This window comes from Desmodus rotundus, chromosome 3 (genome assembly GCF_022682495.2).
Source record: "Desmodus rotundus isolate HL8 chromosome 3, HLdesRot8A.1, whole genome shotgun sequence".
Lineage (NCBI taxonomy): Eukaryota > Metazoa > Chordata > Mammalia > Chiroptera > Phyllostomidae > Desmodus > Desmodus rotundus.
Genome location: NC_071389.1, coordinates 10824032 through 10847904, shown reverse-complemented (window position 1 = coordinate 10847904; position 23873 = coordinate 10824032). Strand labels below are relative to the sequence as shown.

General features: G+C 58.2%; 1 protein-coding gene across 1 annotated transcript; it reads left to right on the top strand.

The window, feature by feature from the left end:
- On the top strand, positions 1 to 23873 carry ALDH4A1 (aldehyde dehydrogenase 4 family member A1). The gene is made up of 15 exons (XM_024554288.4): positions 1 to 265; positions 7848 to 7941; positions 8484 to 8576; positions 11157 to 11204; positions 12065 to 12220; positions 13800 to 13949; positions 14023 to 14097; positions 15241 to 15428; positions 17787 to 17860; positions 18519 to 18715; positions 18878 to 18925; positions 19791 to 19943; positions 20597 to 20718; positions 21526 to 21644; positions 22354 to 23873. Exons 1-15 carry the CDS (start codon positions 207 to 209, stop codon positions 22464 to 22466), a joined length of 1689 nt encoding a protein of 562 aa, XP_024410056.2. The 5' UTR covers positions 1 to 206; the 3' UTR covers positions 22467 to 23873.

The following is a 23873-nucleotide window of genomic DNA, read 5'->3' as shown; positions in this document are numbered from 1 at the left end:
CGCGCAAAGGCCTCTTTCATGCACTAGAAAAGAGAATTACTTATTATCATAGGAAAATATAGAGGTATTTCGGTTGACCCTGACTCATAGGACGGCCGGAGTGACCGGAATCCCCTTCTTTCAAAGTAGTGTGCTCCGGGTGGGGCAGCGAGGTCAGCTGCACCGGGGGTGGCTGGTCCCGCGAACAGTCTTACCTTGAGCTGAAGATGCTGTTGCAACCTGCTCTTCGCCGTGCCTTGCTCGGCTGCCCCTGGAGTGGGGCCAGGTGAGTGAGCACAGGCCTATGGAGGCCCCGAGCGATGCTGCTGGCTCGGGGTCCCAGGAGTTGCTCGGCAACCTCCTCAGGGGACTCTGCCCCTGCCGGACTCCCGCCGGGCTCCCAGGGGCTCCCCTCTGCGCGGGTCGCTTCTTCCAGTGCTTATTGCCGACACCGAGGTCTTCCTCCCACTGCGACTCCCAAGTCTTTTTCCTACAGCAAGGGGAACCTTCTTCCCGAATCTTACGGCCGGTCGCGGTGCCTCGGCGCTCTCTCGGCTCCCACGCTCGGAGAATAGCCTGCTACGTACTTGTTTTGCTCCAAACACGGATTTTTAAAATGTGCCCACTTCCGGATTGCGCTGTCTTCCTCCCGGGGCTCCTCTGTTTTTGGCACACCACACTCTTCCCTCCCCTCCCTCAGTTTCACATTCAGGGCCCACCTCTGGGATTCCCAGTCTTCCCTCTACTCTCTCTATCGGAATTTCTACCTCTCTTCCTATTCTCCCTTTTTTTTTTTTCAAGTTAAGTGTTGGGCAGAAAAGGGACTCCTTTCTTGTGGTAGGTGGAATAATGTTTATAGAGTGCTTATAATGTGCCAAACGCTGCACTAGGCGTTTGGTATATGTTTTATTGTAATGACTGAATGAGTTAATACATTAAAGTGCATCGAACGGTGGCAGGCCCGGAGGCAATGCCCGGTTATTGTCATGATCGTCATTATCACGTGTATGTAACCTTCTGTGCGGCAGATAGTATTTCTTTCGAATTACCGATGAAGAAGCAAAGGTGTGGTTGCCGAGTGGAGGTGCCCTGCAAACGCAGATTTGCAAACGTCCACAGTGTGGCGTTGGCTTCCTAGACTCTTGCTCACTCAGCGATGAATGTTATCAGAGCCCCTTTCTGCCGTGAGCTGGGTGGTGAGGTAGGACACAGACCCTGCTTCGGAGGGGCTCAGGGTCTGGCGAGGCTGCCCCTTTAAGGGCCTGTTTTTTCCTTTCAGAGCTGAGCGGTCCCGCCCCCAATTTGAGTTTTGTTTGCCTGACCCCTGTGACTGTGGCCAGCTTGGCTCTTCTGCTGAGCTAGGCCCTTTCTGACTTAATCAGTGTCCCAAGGGATGGCACAGCAGGGCCCTGGGCAGGAATTCAATACTGCTGTGTGTTCTTCGTGGGTGGGGATTGGGTAGGAAAGGGCGCAGGAGGAGGACATAGGAGAGAAGGGCTCCTCGCCCAAGCCAAGGTTGGGGCCACACTTGGCACAGCCTGTGCCATTCTCAGGCCTCTCTGCACTCTGAGACCACCCCTCTGGACTCCAGATGGAAGTCCCGGAGACTTAGTGGTTTACTGAGAACCCACCCTGCGCAGGTGATGTTCTTTCGTGTTTCCCTTTTTGCCCAGAGTACCAGGAATCTCAGCCAATTTTTAAAAATACTTTTGATTGTCTTTTCTCTTTATTTAATTAGTGTGTGATCATAGTGAAAAGAACAGATAACACAAAAAAGAATACAAACATCCCCTGTAAGCTCACCACACAGATAATCACTGTCATCATTTTAATTCATATCTTTTGACTTTCCAGGAATATATCTGCTTAAAAACCAACAACAGCAACATAAAAAACAGGCTCATCTGCAAATACTTTAAAAAAAAATTATAGTTGCCATATAATATGGTATTAGTTTCAGGCACATAGCATAGTGCTTAGACACTTATACACCTTACGAAGTGATCACCATGTCTGGTTCCCACCTGGCACCACGCATAGTTATTACGGTATTACTGACTCTGTTCCCTGTGTAACTAGGGGGCCTGGTACAAGAGCAAGAAAGGGACAAAAATTAACATTCATTGTAGACTTACTGTGTGCCTGGGCTAGTTGTTTCTTTTTTAATTTGTTAAATTTATACATAGATATAGATACATATCTTGGCTCTTTGCAAAGACATAACCAAGGATGCCCACGGTAACGTGAATGAAATAGAGAAAAGGGCCAGAAGTCAGGGCCACAGGAGAGAGGAGGCAGTCGACTGGCAGGCCTGGAGTTTCCTAGGTTAGGGCCCGGGATGAATTTTCCTCACTTTCCATGGCCTTACGTGTTCACATTGTGAAATGGGGGTGGTAACCTACATCATGGGTTACTGAGGAGCCAAGTGAAATGCTGGGGGCCTGGTCCCCGGGGTGCGCTCTGCCATGCTTGAATAATGGAGTAAGTGGAACCTATGGTGAACCTAAGACTTGCTTCTGAAGTGGCTAGAAAGTCCCCACTCAGGCAGCGGTTGGCACTGGCAACGCTGGAGCACTTGCTTCCAGGGTGCAGCGCCTGGCTTGGCACATAGTAGGTGCTAAACTGTTCCTGTTGGAAGAGGACCAAGGACAACGTGAGGTCCTGGCTCCAGCTGTTAGCAGGTCTATGGCCCTGGGCACATTCCTTGACCTTTGTGGGCCACCTGGTGTTCTCATGTGGCAAATAAAGATAATAGACTTGTCGTGGAGATTGAATGAATTCATGTCCGAAAACCGCTTCCAAGTGTCTGGCACCCAGACAACTGAGTAAGTGTTGCTCCGCCATTGCTTTGATCCCTTCTTCCATCAGTGAGCTCCCCTGAATGACCGCCCTTTGTCGGGATTGTCGAGACAAGAGGGTCCCTGCAGCACAGGGATGGTGGCAGGTGTGGGACTCAGATGTCCTCAGCCCTTTCCCTTCCCTCTAATCAATTACCCTGATGTGCACACAAGCCCTTCTTCCCCGGAGGGTGGGGGGGACACCTGCCCTTGTAGGGAGCTCTTTCCCTTCAGACCTTTTCTTCCCTGGCAGAGATGACATCGTGGAATGGAAAGCCCTGGGCTGAGCTGGTAGTGCCAGTGGGCCACGGTGTGACCTCGGGCAAGCCACTGTCCTCGTCAGGGTGGCCTCTTTCCTCAGGTGGGAAGTGCTGAGAGAGAGGAAGAGGCACTTGTCCCACCAGCCCCAACTGACCAGGGATCTCTGAGATGATCCGGGTGCTTCTGCCGTAGGGTAGGGTGTATCTCCCGAGGGAGGAAGACCTGGGTCAGACCCTGCCCCATCACTGGATCAGGGGCGGGAGGAGTAACAATCTCTTAACCCCAATTTCCTCATCTGCTGAGTGGAGGTGATAATGCATTTGTAGGGTGGGTTCAATGAGATAACCTCTTAGCTAGGCGTGTGTTGTAAGTACTTAATAAATGTCCCTTGATGGTTTCTGGGGCAATAAAGTGGAAACACAACGTCCTGGGCTTGATGCCCCTCCCTTCTGGACCTGCCCTGGGCCCCGCACTTCTCTGCTCACCTCCACTGCTGGCCCCTTATTTCTGTGATGAGAAAGATGAGCCTTATTAGGTCCCAGGTAACGGCTGGAAAAGCCTGGGTGCTGAATGAAGCAAGAGTGGTTTCCTTTCTACTCCCCTTCTTGGCCCTGGCCACCCCTGACCCCAGCTGTGTTCAGACCCAGGTCTTAGCAGGAGAGCATTGGCCTGGGAGTCCAGTTCTCGGGTCAGCTCGGACATCACTTGGGCGTTAACTATTCTAAAAGGTATTTCTCAAATGCGTGCCCTGGGCTGGGCAGTGTGTTGGCGGCAGGTGGGATGGACACAGGCTGGCCGAGCAGAGCTTACGGCCTGGTGGGAGCACCGATGGCCAGTCGGAGCTCCAGCTCCGTGGTGAGGGCTGGCACCCGTGCTGTGAGAAAAGTGCGGGGCTAATGAGGATCTGAGGGCCCCATCCAGGCGGTGCGAGGCCTGCCGAGTGAAGAACATCCCGTGCAGAGGGGACCACAAGTGCGACCAGGGTGACTGGATCACAGCAGATGAGGTGGGAGGTGGTGGGCGCCGCGGGAAATGGGTCTGGAGGTCTTGGTGAGGAGTCTGACTTTTTATTACGTAAGAGACGAGAGGCCGCAGCGGAGTGTTGAGCCAAATGCTTACTCCGTCTCTCTGTGTGATGATCGGATTTTCGAGTTAAAACTGTAACTTTGGCCGAGATTTGGGGAGTAGCTTGGTGACAGTGGAGCAGGAGTGGCCATTGCAAAAGCTGGTGGTACTGTGGACCAGGGTGTGGCCCCCAGGCAACCTGGGAGGGAGACCAAGCGCTCCCCCCCAGCGCCTGCCCCGCTTCCCCCAGTTTTTCCAGCTGCACATTTCTGAGGTGGCATTGTCTGTCCTGCAGCACCATCCAGCCCTGACACTGGTCACAGCAAGGGGTGTTTTGATGTGGCTTTTTTAGCCACCATCCTGGCACCTGCACGGGGTGGGGAGGGGCAGCTAAGGTCTCCCACCCAGGCCATGAGGTCCCGGGGTGCGCGGGAGGAGCACTCTAGGAGGTTAGGGAATCCGGGTCAAATTTGGACTCTGCCCCGTGCCTCTCTCCTGCAGTGGGAAGGTTGGGGTGGGGTCATCTCTGCCTCCCAGAGCCAGTCACCTGGTGGGTGATCAGGAAACTGTGTGGTGAAAAACGGTGCCAGCCCGTCCCACCTCGCTGTGTTCTCCTGAGTCCTGGAGGGGGAGTGAGAGTGTGCCTGGATGGACAGTACAGTCCTGCCTGGGCGGGCCTTCCTGGCCCCCTTGGAGGCCCCAGGTTTTGCAAATGATGCATCTACACCTTTTCCTGAGGCAATGGAAGGGTGTTCCTGTTAATTTGGACCATTCCAAATGGTCCATGAGCCAAAAAAGAAAAAGAAAAAAAACCAAGCATGTTTGACAAGAGTCTTTGGATTTATTGATTGGTTGATTGATTTTTGGCTCTGGCTGACGTGGACTGATCTTTGAACTAGTCTGTCTCCCTAGGCCACACTCTGCCAGGGCCTGGACTTTGCAAGCCTAGAGAAAGCCCTAGCGGTATGTGATCCAAGGCTCACAGTGGACCTCTGCCCTGGGGGCGGTGGGGCAGGCCTGCAGGACTTTGGGAGGGAATAGGGAAGGGAGAGCTGGGAGCACCGGCATTTTCAGCTTCTGCCCTTGGGTGGAAGGTGGTGCTGTTGATTCCAGCAGGGTGGGGCCAACCTCTGACCCTGGAGATATCTGGGAACCGATTTGCCTTTGAAAGCCTGCCTTGCCTTTGAAAGCCTGCGGCATTGCAGTAACCATTCTGGAAGACCTTTACTGTTTTTCTAGAAAAACCTAAGGGCAGGAGGGGTGGGGAAAGGCCAGCGAGTTTATACTAGTTCTCACGAGGGCCTGCCAGGAGCCTGGGCTCACCCCCATCTCTTAGGTGAGGGGGCAGAGGCTGCAGTGTTGAGAATAATGGGCCGCGGTCTCGGAGCAGGTGTGGGCTTTGGTCCAGGATGTCTGCTTCAGAGCCTGTGCTTTTCCCACCCAGCAGAAACTGGGGTTCAGAGAGGGGGGCACCCAACTTCTGGCTCCAGCCCAGCCCTCCTCTGCTGACTCTCAGCTGCACACTGCTGGCTCAGAGAGGACCTGGCCGTATCTGATTACGGATTGGTGGTAGTGTGCTGCTCCTGAGGCCCAGAGGGGCTGCTGGAACCTTTCAGATGGCCCTCGGAGTAGATACCGCCGTCCCTGAGCTAGTCTCTGCCCTTCCCCACTGTCATTGGTGGAAGGAGCAGTGTGGATTTTATTTTATCAAGCACCTCTATGGCTTAGCATTATTATCTCTTCAGGGCTTCCAGGAACCCTGCAAGATGGGCGGCACCCCTAGTCAGTGACTTGCCTAAGGTCACACAGCTACTAGGTGGCTGAGCTTCGTGTGGTGGGGAGGGTGGGGCCTGAGTCTGGTGACGGGTGTCCTTGGGCTTGGTGGGTGTGGCCTGGGTGGGGTGGGGGAAAGGGAGAAGGTCCCCTGCCGCCTTGCCCTTGGTCATCTTGGGCAACCCAGCCCCGCCCCCTCACCGCTCAGGCCCCTTCCTGCCCTTCCCCGGGCCTGAACTGCTTCTCCCAGCTCTTCTCAAACCCCTTCTGTTCTTCGCTGAGCTCACCTCCTCAGAGAGGCCCCCACTGACCACCCCGGGTGATGTGGCTGCACCACTCTGGTTCCTTCTGTCCTTCTAGTGTTTATTTCTTGCCCGTGTCCAACACTGGAGGTCAGCAGCGTGCAGCCAGAGGCCCTGCTGTCTTGGTCACCACTGTGTCTTCGGGGTGTAGGACAGCGGTGGAGATGCAGCATGTGTTCAGCAACCTGGAAGATGAGCGTAGGACCGGCCCTCACAGCTCCCTTTCCGTGTCCTTCCTCCAGGCCTCCCAGGCCAGCTCCGTGAGCCCCCAGACCTCTTCCCACTGAGGAGGGGAAAAGTGACCCGGGTAAAAGGTTGTTCTCCTGCAGGGTATGAGCCAGCCCACCGAGCACAGGCCTCAGCCAGGTCCCTCCAAGGCCGTGATGCAGTGAGGCGCGACAATACCCGCCCTAGTTTTGTGTAGGCACAGATGAAACCAGGGTCACCGTGCCACCCCCAAAGTACCAGACACCTCCCCTCTTGCTAAATGAGGGCCTGCACCCGCCCCCCCCAAGACATGCATTCTCCCTCCTGCATCAAATGGGAACCCGCCTGTCCAAATGCAGGGGTGCCCCTGCTGGCCTCTGGCTGGGGACATTGGCACCAGAGGGGATGACCTCTGGGTTTTTTCTGGATTCAAATCCAGGTCTCTCCTCATCTTGGTCTGGAACGAGTCATTTCCCTTTTAGGACCTCAGTTCCCTTATTTCTTTAGTGGGGCTGCTGGCGAGACCCATCGATGGACCTGTCCATGGTGGATGGGAGGCGCTCTGAACAAGCCCTCTAACAAACCCTGTGTATTTGGTGGCCTTTATCGTTGATGTCCTCATTTACAGATGAGGCAACTGAGACCTGCAGGGAAGCCCCACAGCCGAGGCTCCAGCTCTGGAGTGACTGACCCTAACGTCTTACCCATATGTCCTCATGTCACATATGAGCACCTTGTCACCCCAGACACATTAGGGGTGATGGTCACTAATCAATGAGGTCCCAAGGTTCCAGACTGACTACCAGTGCCAGAACAGGGAGTTCTCGAAACTCAGTACCCAGGACTCTGGCGCTGAACCCCCAAACCAGCCCTCCCCATCTCTGTGAACTGAGCACAGGGCACTCCTCCAAGTTCATGGTCCACATCTTGGACTTCCTGCTCACTGTGAATTCCAGTCTTTGTGCCTGGGACTGTCTGCTAGTTCAGTTCTGACGGGACCCAGCTCTGGGATGTCCTGCCTTTTCAGCGTAGAGAAAGAGACTGGGTCTGTTTTGGAATCAAGTTTGCATCGTGGGGAAAGGAAGGGAAATAAACCCTCTCTGTGCAAACACTTTAGAAATGGTTTTGTGTCTGTGATTTAAACTTCAAACAACTGTGTGAGTTTATGTCATTATTCTCACTTCCTTGATGTAGAAACAGGCTCAGAGGAGGCAGCTAAGCATGCCCAAAGACACACAGTAGCAGGACTGGGACTTGAACTTGGATTTTGTACCCCAAGGCCTGTCTCGCCCTGCCAGTTCTGTAATCGCTCTGGATTTCAGGATCCTGGGCCATCCCAGGATCCCCTGTTGGAGACAGAGGGGCTGGATCTCTGGTGGTCCCCGCTGACCTGTCTGCATCTCTTCTCCGTCTTTGCACCCAGACTTCGGTGGAAACACACCTCCTCCCTGAAGGTAGCCAACGAGCCCATCTTGGCCTTCACGCAGGGCAGCCCCGAGCGAGATGCACTGCAGAAGGTAAGGAGGGGGTGCTAGCGGGTGTAGGGCGTGGAGCAGAGTCAGCCTTCAGCAGCCCTAAGATGCTGCTCTGTGCCTGTAGCTGTTGCCCCCTTCTGCCTCTGCTCCCGGCCCTGGAAGGAAACCTGGGGTCTGGGGAAGGCTGCCTGTCTGGACCGTGGGAGGGGCTGGGAGCAGCCGGGTGGCAACCGGGGCCACTTTGGGGCCTCAGTGCCAGTCAGGGGTCCTAAGCTTGCAGACCTTTTATGCTTCAACGTGTTCTCCCATTAATCGCCAGTATTTTAAAAATGGTGAGATTCCACGTAAATTGCAGGTGCAGTTTTTTAAATCTTCTTTTGTAATGGGAACACCTGACAAATCAGGCCTCACCTTCCTGCATGACAGACAGGCGGTGACAGTGGAGGGGGCTGACACGCTCTCCCCAGGGGAGCACACGCTCTCCAGCCACAAACCTGGCCCAGCTGGTCTCACCGGGGCATCTGCACTTGCAGACTGCATTGGGTTTTAGGTGGAACAACAGGGGAATCTTGTCCTCTCCTCAGGCCTTGAAGGACCTAAAGGGCCGGACAGAAGCCATCCCGTGCGTGGTGGGGGACGAGGAGGTGTGGACCTCGGACGTGCAGTACCAGGTGTCGGTAAGTGCAGTGGGTGGGCAGCTCTTGGCCCCTCCCTGAATCTGGGGGTCTGTCTCTTGGGCAGCACGTGAGCATGTGAGGTGGGATCTCTGCCTCCAAAGCTTTTTTAGCCCACTCCCAGATTTGGGGATTCCATGCACCCGTGTGCAACTTCCAAAAGCCGTCTTGGGCCTGCCATACAAGGTGCAGCTTCACACCTGCCAGGAGGACGTTAAAAGCAGTGACTGGTACCAGCTTCACCAGCACTTTAGAAAAATGGTCTCATTGAGCACTCTCTCAAAGAAAGCAAGAATAGAATGTCAGAATTAAAGATCATGCTTTCAAAGAAAGGGCAGCTGCCAAAGCCTTGGCCTGTACTTGGGAACCACAGCTGATGATGAGCTCCTTTGAGGTAAGCGTCCAGGGCGTGGCCAGGTGGGGCCCAGGCTCCTTCCCCTGACACCTCCTGAGGCCGTGTCCCACCTGCACAAGCTCCGCCCGCAGCCCCTGCCTTTCCCCTTCGAGGTGGGAAGAGCAGGAAGTGTTACAGATCATCCAGGGGAAGCTCAGAGATGTCCCGTGAGCCGCCTGGGGCGCACAGATGTGGAACAGGGGTGATAGGCCAGCCCTCCAGAACCACGTTCCACCGATTTTGATTCAGGTGAATTCATTCACAGCCTAACTTCCTGAAGAGGGTGGAGAGGCAGCATATTCACTAGCATTAACACGTCTTTTAAACCCCTGGAAGTCGTTCACTGTGATGTCAGGAGACTTTTCTAGCCCACTCTGGTTCTCACAGCATTTTCTGTTGTCCTCGGTGGAGTTCTCCACCAGCAGGTTTTGGGGGGAATGGTGGGCTAGGGTGAGAAAGCCGGGCTCCAAGCCCCGTGATGACATTGGCCTAAGAAACCCACCTGCTTGGAGTTGATGGAGCCGGGAACTGGCACACACTTGGAGGGACCAAGAAACTCATAGGTCTATAATCTGGGGGAGGGGAGTGAAGGGCTGGCCCTCTGGCAGTTGGGGTGAGCATGTTCAGGCTCCGTCCAGATGGATCCCTGAGCAGGCCTGGGCAGGAATAAGGGTCAGGACCCAGGGCCTCCACTTGAAGGGCTCCCAGAACAGCCTGGGACCGGAGTCTGCCACACAGATGACCTGGAGCCGCAGAGCACATGCCAGGCTCCTCAGGTCTGCACCAGGTGTGTGCCAGGTACCAGCCGAGAGCGGCTCCCGCGGCCTGGCTCACCGGCTCGTGTCTCTGGAACTGCCCGGAACTGCCCTTACCTGCAGTTCCCCAGGTCTCCGTGGCCACCATGGCACCCCGGATTTTTCCAGGTAGCTGGGGTTTTGATAACCCCCTGGGCGGGCACTTCTGATTTTCATTTCTCCTGCGACCTCACTGACTGGCCACGCGGTGTCACTGGAGCCCAGGCATTTGCGCAGGAGCAATGTCACGGGGACACACTGTGACTCGGGGTACCTGTAGTCCAGTCATATGTGCTGAGTTGAAGGGCCTGGCTCCTAGCTGCCTTCCCGGGTCCCCAGGTGTCACAGGTCAGCCACAGGTATGGGCAGGACACAGGTGATTGTGCCAGGCATTAAACAGAGGGGGAAGGGCCGTTTTCTACTGAGATCAGGGCCACACAGCCCAGTCGAACTTTCTGTACTGACAGTGGATACGTCCATCCTACATCAGTGCTGTCCCCTCCAGCAGCCACCAGCTACACATGGTTGTTGAGCACATGACACATACCTCGTGCAGCTGAGGAACTGAGCTTACCGTGTGTCACACGGCCAGTGGCTGCCATGTTAGACAGGAAGGCCCCCCACAGTCCGTGGGCAGACTAACAGGTAGCAGAGCGTTGGTAATCACGCTGTACAACCCATCACCAGCCTTGGGTAGGGAAGAAGGGAGATTTCTGCCCGCGTTACTGCACGTGCCAACCCAGAATTGCCGGGGTCTGCTTGTCAGCGTTAGGGTTGTCCCTTGTAGGTGAGTGAGTCTGGGTCCCATGCAAGGGGCTCTGGAGGCGATGACTATGCTCCAGGGACCTCAGGGCGTGCAGGGGTCCTGAGTGCCTCGCTCTACTAGGGCACTGTGTCGGACCTTGCATGGTGGCAGTGCCATCACTGAGTCATATCCTCGTGCCAGACCGGGTCTGAAGAATTTGCACCTGTGACCCCCGTTGGTCCTCCTCCCCTTGCTAGGAGTCAGGGAAGTCCCAGTCCTCCAGATGGGTAGACTTGGAGATGGGAAGTCAGCTTACATGGGCCCCACAGCTAGTAGGAGGCAGATGGAGATTCAAACCCATGTCTGTCTGACTGCAAAGCCCACGCTTTCCCAGAAAGACTGTGCGGTCCTGCCATTCTCCTGGACCGGGAACCAAGTCTTACTCATGGAACAGCAGGTGCCCCCATGGCCTTCAAGGGGCAGAGATCAGCATGGGCTGGGCGACTGGATGCTTCATGGGGGTCACAGGGCAGGGAGCGGCTGTGTCCCGAGGGCTCCTACCTGGAAACCCAGCTGTGAGCCCCGTCCTGTCCTGGCACCGTCCCCCTCCCCCCCCCCGGGGCAGTGACCTCACTCTTGTCTCCTTTCAGCCCTTTAACCATGGACACAAGGTGGCCAAGTTCTGCTATGCGGACAAGGTGAGTCCCTGGCGACTTTGGGGTAAGGGTGCTGCCCCTGTTTTGGCCTGCTGGCTGCTGATGGGGTGGGGTCAGACACGGTTCCCCTCTGGCCATGGGCATGGGGGTGCAGTTGGGGCGGTCGGGACTGAGGGTGTCCCTGGGCGGGTGTCTTTCACTAAGGCACACAGTGGTTAACTTGAGCCAAGTGGGAGCTCCTTGGTCAGGGCTGGGACATCCCCAGTTAGGCCAATTGCAGTGAACCTGACATGGTGTCTGGGGGAGTGGGGTGTAGGATAGATGCTGGAAGGCTGAGTCTGGAGAAATTGGAGACATCATGAATGGAAAGCCAGGCAGGGAACTGGTATCATGGAGGGCCATCGAGAGGGGATGGGGTGGCCTGTGGCAGGGAGCCTCGGAGCTGGTGTTGTGTGGCCATGAGGGCCGTTGACACCTGGGATGCCCGCAGCAAGTGTGTGTCTCGGGCTGTGGCTCTGGCCTGGCAAGGGCAAGACCAGGGCCCTGACCTCCAGGCCTGGTGGCTCTGGAGGGTGGGTTCAAGGCCCAGAGGAGAGACCACGGGAGGAAGTGGAGCAGGGTTAGCAGCTGAGGGTCTCAGCACCACGTGCTTGGTGTGCTGAGCCAGCTGGCAGGTCAGATGTCTCCAGACGGGCAGCAGGACAGGTTCCGAGCCTGGGGTGGCCTGGCTGGCTGTGGGACACAGTGTGACTGGCTGTGGGACACAGTGTCGGCAGCCGTCGGGAGGGGGCACGGAGGGCCCCCCCCCGGGTGGAGCGTGACTTCCAGATCTCTCCTCCGTTACTCCTTCTGCGGGACCCTTCCTGCTACAGGAAGAAGCCCGACCTTTACCTCTTCATTAGGCCTTGCTCAACAAAGCCATCGAGGCCGCCTTGGCCTCGAGGAAAGAGTGGGACCTGAAGCCTGTCGCAGACCGGGCCCAGATCTTCCTGAGGGCAGCGGATATGCTGAGTGGGCCACGCAGGGCGGAGGTCCTTGCCAAGACCATCATGGGACAGGTGAGGCGCCTGCAGCCACAGCTGGGGTTGGGGGGCAACAGTGCCCCGTCCACTTCGGCTGATGTCAGCTGAGCAGTTTCTGGGTGCTCAGACCTGTGTTGCTGGCTGGCGACTCACAGGTATCCTCGAGGGACAAGGCCTAGAAGAGGGACAGGCACATGTGGAATGTTAGGCAAGGTGCACTGTACTAAGCCTGCGTGTCCTACCATGGAAACGCCCCTTCCCCTGTCTGTCCCCACCCTTGGTCAGGCCCCCATCATGCTTTGCCTGGACTGATAGTTGCCCTCTGCAGACCCCTGGGCTCGCTCAAACTCCCACAGCCCTCCAGTTTTTCTGAGACCTCCAGCAGGTCACTCCAGGCTTACACACCACCAAGATCTGTTACCGAGAGTCCCATCCCGGATCCTGAGCCCTGCTCCCCCCCCCCCCCCCCAGGGCCCTGCACTCCCACCCTGTCCAGCTTGCCAGCTGCTCTACCCTTCTGCCAAGCCATCCTGCCTGGGATGGTACCCATCTGGACCTAGTGAGGTTCCTGGACACCATGGGTGTCCCTTCTCCCTGCCTCTGACCTGTGTGCCCTGCCTGGGATGCTCACTCTCCTCTGTCCCGTGACCTGTCAAGGGCCAGCCCGGATAGTGTCTCCTCTGTGAAACTTCCAGAACCTTCTCTGTCCAAAAGGATCAGGCCCCTCCCATAGCGTGCTATTCATTTGTCAGTTACAGCTCAAATTGCATTGGGCTGAATGACTTCCTGTGTGTGTGTTGCCCTTTACAAATGTTTTGGGAACAGTTACACATGTTAATGTCCTCCATCTTTCCGGGCCTTGCATCATGTCTTCCTGGAGTTGTGGGAGCTCCTGATTCCGTGTTTTGGAGTGAGTGCCTTTGAGCCAGAGAGTGGCAGCCGCAGCCCAGAGTGCTGGGAAAGGAGCAGAGCGGGGAGAAAGGGTTGATTTCACCGTCCTCAGGGAGCAGACCCAGGGGATCGGGGCAGCCCGGCGCCCTTCCGGCAGAGAATCGTCCCCCTGCTGCACAGAGGTGGTGTGACAGCTCCACATCTGCCGAGTGTCCCCTGACTTTCTCAGCAGCCCCTGGGGTGGGTGCCGGGCTCCAGAGCGCCCCCGGTGAGCCACACCAGGCAGGAAGAGACACACGCACTTTGAAGACCAGATGAAGGTGCCTCTTTGTTTGAAGACTCAGGAGCTCGTAGGAAGGGCCGTGACCATGAAGAGCAGGGGTGGTGCCTGTAGCCTCCTTGGCTCTGTGTCCTGAGCAGGGCGAGCAGCTGTCAGTGACCTCGTGTGCCAAGTGGGGCCATTCCGACTGGGGAAAGGCCCATTCCTACGGCCCTTTCCCCGCGGTTCACATTCACCATGGGGAAGAACAGACAGTCTAAGGAAATGTTAACAGCCGCCAGGCTTCCTGGTTCTTGGCCCAACATGCCCAGTGAGGACATGTACTCACCCCGGGCAGGCGCTGCCAGCACCCTGCCCATGATGTCACTGTGGGCACAGGGTCCCCTGTGAGGGCTAACGGGGCACGTCTGCCACTGCTGAGCCCCTGGCCCTCCCGCCTCGCAGGGGAAGACAGTGATCCAAGCAGAGATCGATGCTGCGGCCGAGCTGATCGACTTCTTCCGATTCAACGCCAAGTTTGCCGTGGAGCTGGATGGGGAGCAGCCCCTCAGCGTGCCGCCCAGCACCAACAGCACCGTGTACCGGGGACTGGAGGTACCCACAGGTGCGGGGTGGGAGGGGGTGCTGGACACCACGAGCCTGGCCTCACCACCTCCTCTGTCTCCAGGGCTTCGTGGCGGCCATCTCCCCCTTTAACTTCACTGCGATTGGCGGCAACCTGGCGGGGGCGCCGGCCTTGATGGTGAGACATGGGCAGTGGCAGGGGTAGTGGGAGCTCGCACCAGTCCTGTCTCAGCAGACAGGCCACGCTCCAGCCCCTGGAGCCCCAGGCCTAGTCACGGGGAGAAGCTTGGAGGGTGGAGGCAGCGTGGGGCTGTGGAAAGGCTTTGGGGTCAGAGGCTGGTTTGGATCCCGGCTTTGCCTGCTCCAGGTGACCCAAGTTAAGTCCCCGCACTGCGCTGAGGCAGTTTCCTCATCTGCAAAGCGGGGATAATGGGAAAGCCTGCAGTTGAGTGTTGTGAGGGGCCAACGAGACCAGGCACGTCGCATGCCAAGCAGGTCTGGCCCCGAGCGGGTGAGTGTATGGCGCCTGTTGGTGGTGATGACTTTGTAAAACTTTTATTGGGGACACTATTACAGATGGCCACCCCCTCACCCCTGGTGATGATGATGATTACAGCTCACCTTTGAATGCTTGCTGTGTGCCCGGTGACTGGTCTGTCAGGGTCGCACGGTCGCACGGCTGGTGAATGATGGGGAGGATAAGGATTCAGGCTGAGTTCTGAGGCCACTGGGCTGCACTGCCATTACCAGGGTCAAGGTGGCCACCACCCTCATGAGCTTCCAGCCTGATGGAGGTCGCGGCCCTGCCTGCAAAGGGCCTGGGTGGCTTGAGGGGTTGTAGGAAGAGGGCTACGAGTCATTGGGGGCCTGGACCACTCCAGGGTGGCCGGGTGATCCGGGGGACACACATATACAGGGCTGTCCTCGTTCTTCTGCACACACACCAGGCACCCACATGCCCTCGCTGGGATGTGTGCAGCGGGAGCCCTGTGAGTGCTTGCCCAGCTGCACCCTGGGGCACCCAGCAACACTCAGAAACACCAGAACAGAGCTGCCCGCGGGGTGCTGGCAGCCCCAGCCCGTGCAGACCTCCAGAGGACGGGAGCCTGGCTGGGGTGGGAGCAGGCAGGGCCGCCCGCCATAGTCATGCTGGCAAGGGCTTTTAGACCATAGTGCCTGCCACCTGGAGGTGCGGGGTTGGTGACATCTGACCTGCACAGGGGCCTGGTGGTGCCAGGTGAGGGATGACTGCGCTTTGGTGGGGTGGAGTTAGGGCTGGTGTCCCCTGGCCTTCTGAGTTATCACTGTGTCTCCCGGGCAGGGCAATGTGGTCCTGTGGAAGCCCAGCGACACTGCCGTGCTGGCCAGCTATGCCGTCTACCGCGTCCTCCGGGAGGCTGGCCTGCCCCCCAACGTCATCCAGTTTGTGCCGGCTGATGGGCCCACATTTGGGGACACTGTTACCAGCTCAGAGCACCTGTGTGGTATCAACTTCACAGGCAGCGTGCCGTAAGTCTCAGGGGTAGGGTGGGGCGGGGGGCTTTATGGACATTCACAGGGCAACCGCCTTTTCACCTCTGCCCGGGAGCTGGGGCTGTGAACCCAGAGGTCCGGCACTGACCGTGCTCACTCACCGGCTGTGTGGCTGTGGGTGAGCCACATCACCTCGCTGAGCCGCCGTCTTTTCACCTGTATAACAGGACCCATGATCCCTACCTTGCAGAGTAACCTGGGGGTTGAACTAATTAACAAACAGGAAAGAACTTCACGGGCTGGAAGCAGCCTATAGGTATTTGGCAATATTGATTTTGATGCCATCTCTGTCATTGGAAAGGGCACAAGGGAGCTTGGAATGAATTGGAGGAGGAGAGTCAGGAAGGCTTCTTGGAGGAGGTGGCACCTGTGCTGAGGCGTTGGCCAGGCAAAGGGCGAGGAGGTGGGGGGAGTGTTGTTGGAGAGGGATCGGCACATGCAGAGGATTAATGCTGAAGCTCTTGTGCTCTGGGAGGTGGTGGTGGTCCCACGTGGCTGGAGTGTGGAGTGGGGGGCAGGGGTGAGGGTGGGAGCAGGACACGGTTGGGTCCTGACCGCTCAGTCATCCACCTGTTCAGCTGGACTCCGCTCATGCTAAGACTCAGCAGTGAACTCGGACAGACAAGGCCCCTCCTCTCGGGATTTTAGTCCTTATTCTAGGGCCCTGTGACTTAACAGGCGTCTGGACTTTAACCTGAAGATGAGGGAGACAACAAAGGTTTTATGCTGGGGGAGTGGCTTAGTCAGGGTTCAAGCAGAGTACAAATGGTAGCTCCTCAGGGGCCTGGCAGGTGGCTCTGTTTTCTTTGACTCTGAATAGAGATGAGCCAGTCTTGTACAACTCTTGACAGTTTCATGTCAGAATCCACTCGATGGCTTCCGACAACCTGGCCATTCTGGGCCCCCTGGGCCTGCATTTCCACGTGGCACCACTGGCCGGAGCTGGTCGGGTGCCCCAGCTGCCCCACAGCCTGGCCACGTGTCTCTGCAGGCCTGGTCGGCCTCCATCGCCCCCCTGCCTGCCCCTCTGGGTGCTGTGTCTGCAGCCTCTGCCCTGAGTGGTGGCTCTGGAAGCAGGAGGCTGGCAGGAGTCTGTCCACATCGGGCAGGGACGACAGGGCCTGCACCAGGGAAGAGACAGTGGGAATGGGGAAAAGTGGGCCGGTTCAAGTGAGAAAGTAGCAGGGAGATTCGATCACCTGTCTGGGGTCGGGGGTCAGTGGGAATGTCCAGGCTTGGGGCCGGGGGCATTGTCCACAAGGTGAGTGCCAGAAGGTCAGGCAGCGGGAAGGCTGAGCAGTGGGAAGGTCAGGCACAGATGACTCACGATTTGGTCGCTTTGTGTTTCGGGTGCCTGTGGGTGGTCTGGGTAGAGATGTTGGGGTCATCACTAGAGTCCTTCCAGGTGTCACCAGGACATCTGCCGTGGCTTTTCTCTGCTGGCCTCAGGTGCCCCCACCCCTATTCCCTCCAAGGTTTGCAGGGTGGCGATGGCGGCGTTAGAATTGCTGAGGTGGGCCATTTTCCAAAAGGCCTGCTCTGCCCGTTGTGGGCCCCATGGGTCCCTGCCTGCCTGTTAGCGGGCGGAGCAGGCCTGGCCCCATTCGCCATGCTCTGGTGAGGCCTAAAGGTGGGAAAGTCATAAATTAGTATTAGCTACTGTGTCGCTGGCTCCCTGGTGATTAGCATTTTTATTGTTTTGTGGTGCTGAGGTTGGTCACACTTGGAGCCCAGGGAGGAGGCGGGGGCCTAGTCTTCCTCTCTCTCAGGACCCTCCTCAGTTCAGCCTCTGGCGCCTGGGTGCTGGGCTAGGGGCACGGCTCCCGGACAGCGACATCATCTGTCCTCCATCAGGCCCCGCAGAGTGCCCGGCACTGTCCTAAGCACTTGACTGTCACTGGAGTGAACCACAGAACAGCCCCGCCCAGTGGGACTGTTCCCTCCAGTTCCTAGATGAGGTGCAGAATTTGAGGCTCAGAGAGGTTAAATAATGAGCGAAAGATCACACAGCCTTGGGTGTCTGAGTCTGAGCTCGAACCCAGTACTGGCCCCTCCCCTGGCCTTTTCCATACCATCTTGCCACCAAGCCCCACCTTGCTCCCTCCCTATAGGCCTGCGATGCTGCCCATTTCCAGCTGCCCCCACCTGCTGGGTTCCCCCCCTCCCCCATGTGACCCCTGCTCACCTCCTCCTGGGCTGCTGACCCTAGCCTTCCTCCCTTGGGTTTCCAGTTCCTTCCTCTGACAGGGCCTGCGCCCATCCCCCAGCACCCCCACCCTCTCAGGCACCCACCTAAGCCAGTTTCCTCACCCCCACCTTGTCCTCTGATTTCAGCACCTTTAAACACCTGTGGAAGCAGGTGGCCCAGAACCTGGATCGCTTTCGTACCTTCCCACGCCTAGCTGGAGGTAAGGGCCCCTCTCCCTGCCCATTCCCCTGTGGCTCCAGGGACCTCTCCCTTCCCTGGCCATCATGAGAGAGGAGAAGGTGAGGCAGCTGTAGGCGGGGTGGCCCTGCAGGGGCTGAGACCTGGGGGCCTTCGGCGCAGAGCTGCTGCTCCGGCGGGTCCCAGGGTTGTGCAGAGCACCCGTGCCTCAGGATGTGCGTTTTTATTCATTTATTCACGCGTCAGTCATTCAGCAAATTAGCTACCGTGGATGGGGAGGTGGAGCCCTGGCGGTTGGCAAGAGTGGCCCCCTCTCCTCTCGCTGGGTGGGGGGTTAGGGGAAGCTCAAAGACAGCTGTGCCCACGTCTGGAGGAGGAGTGGTCCGTCCTCTGCCATTGTATTGGGCAGCACCCCTCCCCGGCCTCAGTTTTTTCCTCTGTGTCATGGGGGGTTGGTCCTGGTGACCTCTGATGCCCTCCACCTGCGGAGAGGAACCGAGTCCTGGCGTGTTGGTTCCTGGGACATTGTCCAGCTCTAACCCTGTGGCTCTCCTGCTCTCATCCGCCCGGAATTGGGGACTGATCACAGGGCCCCATGGACAGGTGTAGGCAGTGCGGTGGGCCCCTGACCTGGCGGGGGGAGCCCACTGTTTCTTCTTTGCCCACCCTGGCCCCCGTAGAGTGCGGCGGGAAGAACTTCCACTTTGTGCACCGCTCCGCTGACGTGGACAGCGTGGTGAGCGGGACCCTGCGCTCAGCCTTCGAGTACGGGGGCCAGAAGTGCTCAGCCTGCTCCCGCCTCTACGTGCCGCACTCACTGTGGCCGCAGATCAAACAGCGGCTGCTTGAGGAGCACGGCAGGATCAAAGTGGGCGACGTAAGCGGTGCCTTCCTCCTGCCTGGGCCCAGTGGGCGGATGGTGGGGCTGGAGGCTCCTGAGCGGGTGGGGCTGGGGTGTGTGTGTGTGTGTGTGTGGTGGGGGGCCCTTTGTCTGGGGCCTGCGGCAACTCCGTCTCTTCTGGTGTCTCCCCGCCTTCAGCCTGCAGAGGATTTTGGGACCTTCTTCTCCGCAGTGATTGATGCCAAGGTATGGGCTGGGACCCTGCTGTTCTGGGGAGCTGAGCCTTGGCCTGGGTGAAGAGGGAGGAAGAGGTATGGGGGGCCCTAACTGGGAGACCACCTAGTTCCCCCACTGCTGGGAAACAGCCAGATTGCCACCCTCTCCTCCAGCTTTGGAAAGGGCAGAATCGTCCAAGCGGAGAATTCACCTCCTACTCACCCTTGGAGTGCATATGGTCATACACACAGACACAAACAGGTGTGCACATCTGTGAGCGTAAACCTAAACACTGCACACCCATGAACACATTCATCTGTAGGAATGCATGCCAGGCTTTCCACACGAATGCACACACAGCCATCCACATACATGAACAAATCCACCCACATGCGTGCAGACCCAGCTACCCACGTGCATGTTTGCGTGTGTGCAGAGGCATGGGTAGGTGTGCGTGCATGAACACATGCGTGTGACACGAGCACACGCGGGTGGGCAAGGGCAGGTTCGTAGTTGTAATACAAATAAGTACTACGATGCTAAATAACACCCAGTAAGCTCCTTGGCGTACTCGCGATTGTAAACCCACGGTTGCTCACCCTGTACGTCTACATGCTTAAACAAAGACGTGGCTGTACACGTGCCCGTGCGTACACTTACGTCATCTGGGTTTCTGTCACATTGATGTGGGTATGCCCATCGTTCTAGCACAGGCACACGGGCAGGCGCATCTGCCCTCGTCTCTGCCAGGGCTCACACAGACCCTCGGCCCTCCCTGCCCCCGCTTCAGAAGTCAGGTCCTCCGGGAACAGGTGTTGGGGCAAGTGTATCGGAGGGCTGCCTCTGGAACGGCCCCCTATCCGGTCCTTGACGCCCCTCTCCCCGCCCTCCACAGTCCTTTGGCCGCATCAGGAAGTGGCTGGAGCATGCGCGCTCCTCGCCCAGCCTCACTGTCCTGGCTGGGGGCAAGTGTGACGACTCCGTGGGCTACTTCGTGGAGCCCTGCATTGTCGAGAGCAAGGACCCCCAGGACCCCATCATGAAGGAGGTGACTGGGCAGGTGGCCGGGACAGGAGGGAGGACAGCCTCTCCCTCCCACCACGCATGCACAGGGCCCTGGCCTGTGGTTTTCTTCTCGGGGGGTCATCCCATTTCTTGGACGAGGAAATTGAGGCCCCAGCGAGAGCAGAGCCAGCCCTTGAGCTCAGGCCTCTGACCCCAAGGTCAGTGCTGTGTCCTGACACTGCTGACCCTGTCCAGTGTCACAGCACTTCCTCAGCCCACAACCGCCGCAGTGACCCTCACGGCTGACATTTGCGGACCTGGCTGTGGGCCGGCCACAGCTGGCCCTTGATTGAGCTGAGGGGGTATAACCAGTCCCATTTTACGGAGGACAAGCTGAGGCTCCGAGGGGTCAAGGCACCTTGGTGGCAGCAGGGACAGTGATTATGTCGGTCACTTCCTGGACTGGCTGTTACCAGAAGTCTCCTGTGTATCTGTGGGCATGGGAAAGTTTCCTCAGATCTTTTGCGAGGTTGGGGTGGGGTGGGCAGGGCAGGAGCTGGGCACGGTGCTGCCCCAAGGAGGGGTGTGGGCTGAGGCTTGGGGACTGGGGACTGAGAACGCAGGCAGAGGCCAGAGCAGGCTGGGAGGCCTCCAGGCTGGTCCCAGCCAGGGCTGACGTTGGGGCTTCTCTCCCAGGAGATCTTCGGGCCTGTGCTAACTGTGTACGTCTACCCAGATGACAAGTACAAGGAGACGCTGCGGCTGGTCGACAGCACTACCAGCTATGGCCTCACGGGGGCAGTGTTCGCCCAGGATAAGTGAGTGGCTGCAGCCCTACTTCTAGGCCTGGTGTCCTGTCCCAGGTGCAGGCAGGACACCAGGACTTGGAACCTACAAAGCCACCCTTGCTTTCTGTCTACTCTCCTCATCTCTGCCTTGATGGCAGGTAGGCCTTCCAAGCACAGGTACACAGAGGCAGCCTGGCTGTTTGTGAAAGTGCAGATTCCGTGGCCCCGCTGTTGAATCTGGACTTCTAGGAGTGGGGCCCGAAATGGGTGATTCTGGCCAGCTCCTCCAATCTGATGGGGCCTCCGGTCTGAGTGAGGCCAGCTCCTTATGCTGCAGAGTGGGCCCCTGGCTCAGGGCCAGGGGCACCCACCCGTCTTGCAGGGGTAGGGTTCTGACCTGGGTGCCATGGTGTTCGTCCTGAGGCTTGGCTTTTTCCCTCCTCCATGGCCCAGGTGCCACCCCTTGTCTGCCTCTAGAGAGTGGAGAGGGGAGTGAACCTGAGAGGTGGGGTGTGGGCTTTGGGGTTCCCCAGCTCCTGAGGGGCAGGAAAGTGGGACTGGGAGGGGCCAGTCTCTGAACAGATGCCGCCTGACCCACATCCTCAGTCCTTGCAGGAGCTCTACAAGGGAGGCGTGTTAACTCCATTTCCAGGGGAGGAAGCTGAGGCTCAGAGACCCTAAGGAACCGGCCCAGTGGCCCACAGCTGGTGGTTGGCCCTTGTCTCTGTCCCAGGCTGGGCCTAGTGCTCACCTGGCCAGGCAGCCTGGGCTGGAGTAGGTATAGGAGGTTGGACCTGGGGCTACACCGGTGAGTGAGCTTGCTGCCCTGCCTTGTAGGGGTGTCGTCCGGGAGGCCACAGAGATGCTGAGGTACTCTGCCGGCAACTTCTACATCAACGACAAGTCCACTGGCGCGGTGGTAGGCCAGCAGCCCTTCGGGGGGTCCCGAGCCTCCGGTGAGTGGGCCTTCGTTTCCAGAGGGGAGCCAAGTGCCTGGTGGGAGACTGGGGATTCTTCATTTCCAGGGTGTCAAGAGTAATGGGAACAGCGCCATTCCCTGAGCAGTCTGGGACGGGCACCGCGCACACCCCGAGTCCTTTCAACAACCCTGTGGGCCCAGGTGCTAAGTGCTCCTCCCCACTTTACTGAGGAGGACACTGAGGCACGGGTGGCGAAGCGGCTCGCTCGAGGGCGCGTGGCTAGGAAGTGGCGGAGCTGGCTTTTGAATCCAGCATGCACGGCTTGGGCCACCATGTGCCAGGCCCCTTCAGCCCAGCTCCCCTCTTTACAGATGGGGAAACTGAGGCTTGGATCGGGGTGGTGACTTTCCAAGGTTTCAGTGGCCCAGTGGCAGAGCTAGTGCTCTCTCCGCAGTGCTCCCCTGCCTCTGAGACCCCCGTGGCTGGCGAGGTGCAGGGACCCTGGGAGTGTCGACGTCCCGTCTGCTCACAGCCCCTCCCTCACCCGAGCTCCGGCTAAGGGCGCTCCTCACAGATGTGCTTGGGAACCTGTGGCCCCTGTGAACACGTTTCGTTTAACTTTAGTAGTTTGCAGCCCATGCCGGTGCCCCATTTATCTGTCCACTCCTCCCCACCCCTTTCTTTTCCCCTTGTGCCCCGAGGCGTTGTATCTTTTTGGAGAAAAACAGAGCTGTCTTTTCCACAGGCACCAATGACAAGCCAGGGGGGCCCCACTACCTCCTGCGCTGGACCTCGCCCCAGGTCATCAAGGAGACACACCAGCCCCTGGGGGATTGGCGCTATTCGTACATGCAGTGAGCTGGCTCGGTGCCTTCGCTGCCCACCCGTCGTCTGTCCAGGAGACTGGCCTCAGTGCACTGGGCCCGCCCCAGCCCCTCCACACTGCTTCCTGTGGGACAGCCCCCTGTCTAGAGCCAAGGGCTGGCCCCTTGCCCCCACTGCCCCGTACCCTGGCCTGTCCCACATCTCGGGGTCAGGTGCCCCAGCTCCGGTTTGAAATCCTGCTGGGGAGGAACGGGCCTCCTGCCCTTCATCCCATCGGGCGTCCTAGAAATTACATCTTGTAGGTGCGACCTTGGTGCCAGCTGGTTCTCCATCTGTCCTTTCCTCCTCTTTCTTCAGCGCGGTGGCCCAGTGGTTTAGGGTCTTGGGGGATGATAGTGGGGCAGCCCCTGGCCCCTGGGGAAAAGGGGGCAGCTCTGTGCCCCTTGGCGACCTTATTACCCACAGAGGCTCCCAGCCTGGGCCCTGGCTCTCCAGGTCTGTGGGTTAGGTGTGACCAGGGTGGTCTACAGGGCGTGGGACTTCAGCTGACCTTGCTCTCTTTGGTCTGGGCCACCCACCTTTCACACCAGCTCACTGCCCAGACCCACACAAGCCAATGGGGACCTGCGCCTGACCTTCAACCTTAGATGCCCATGTGCCTTTCTCCTGGGAGCCTGTATACCCACGTGGTTCCTGGCCCTCTCCATGGGGTAGGCCTGGGGGCTGCCAGAGGCCACTTGCTGAAGTGTGGGGTATGTTGGTCCTTCCTACTGGGGCTGTGATTTTGGAAATTGGGTGGACCGTGCTGTGTCAGCTTTCCCTTAGCGCTTCTGCCCTGCCTCCAGGACTGCCACTCTCGGAGCCTGTGCCTGCCTGGGGTCTTCTGGCAGGAGCACCGTTCCCACCGGCTGTGGGGGCATGGGCTCCGGGAGGTGCTGCTCCCAGCACCTGCTAGGCCCCTGAGACGCACCGTGGGTCCCTGTCCTGCCAGGGCTGAGGATTGAATCTTCACCTTTACATGCTAGTGGCTCTGTGGACTTGCCCTTGGTGGCCTGTTCTTTGTTTGACGTAGCCAATAGGTGGGCTCTCACGAATAGGTCGGATTCTGGGTGGCAAGGGATCTGTAAGGAGTGACTTTGGAGCACAGTTTTTAGGGAGCCCTAAAAATGCAAGGCCCTACTCAAGGACAGCTGGCAGGGGGTCCCCACGGGGTTCCCCGAGTGCCATGACCCCACGCCGTAGCTGTCGGTCAGGGCGTGCCGATGTCGCCTGGACAGGGCATGGGTTCCGCTTCCTTCCAGATTCTGCGTTGTTTCCCACGAGGGGCCAGCTCCGGGCCGGGGTGGGTGGGCTGGAAGTGTCCATGGTCCCACTGGCTCTGCACTGTGAAGTGGCAATGGGTTTGCCCTGATGTCACCCAATAAAGTACCTATTACTTCA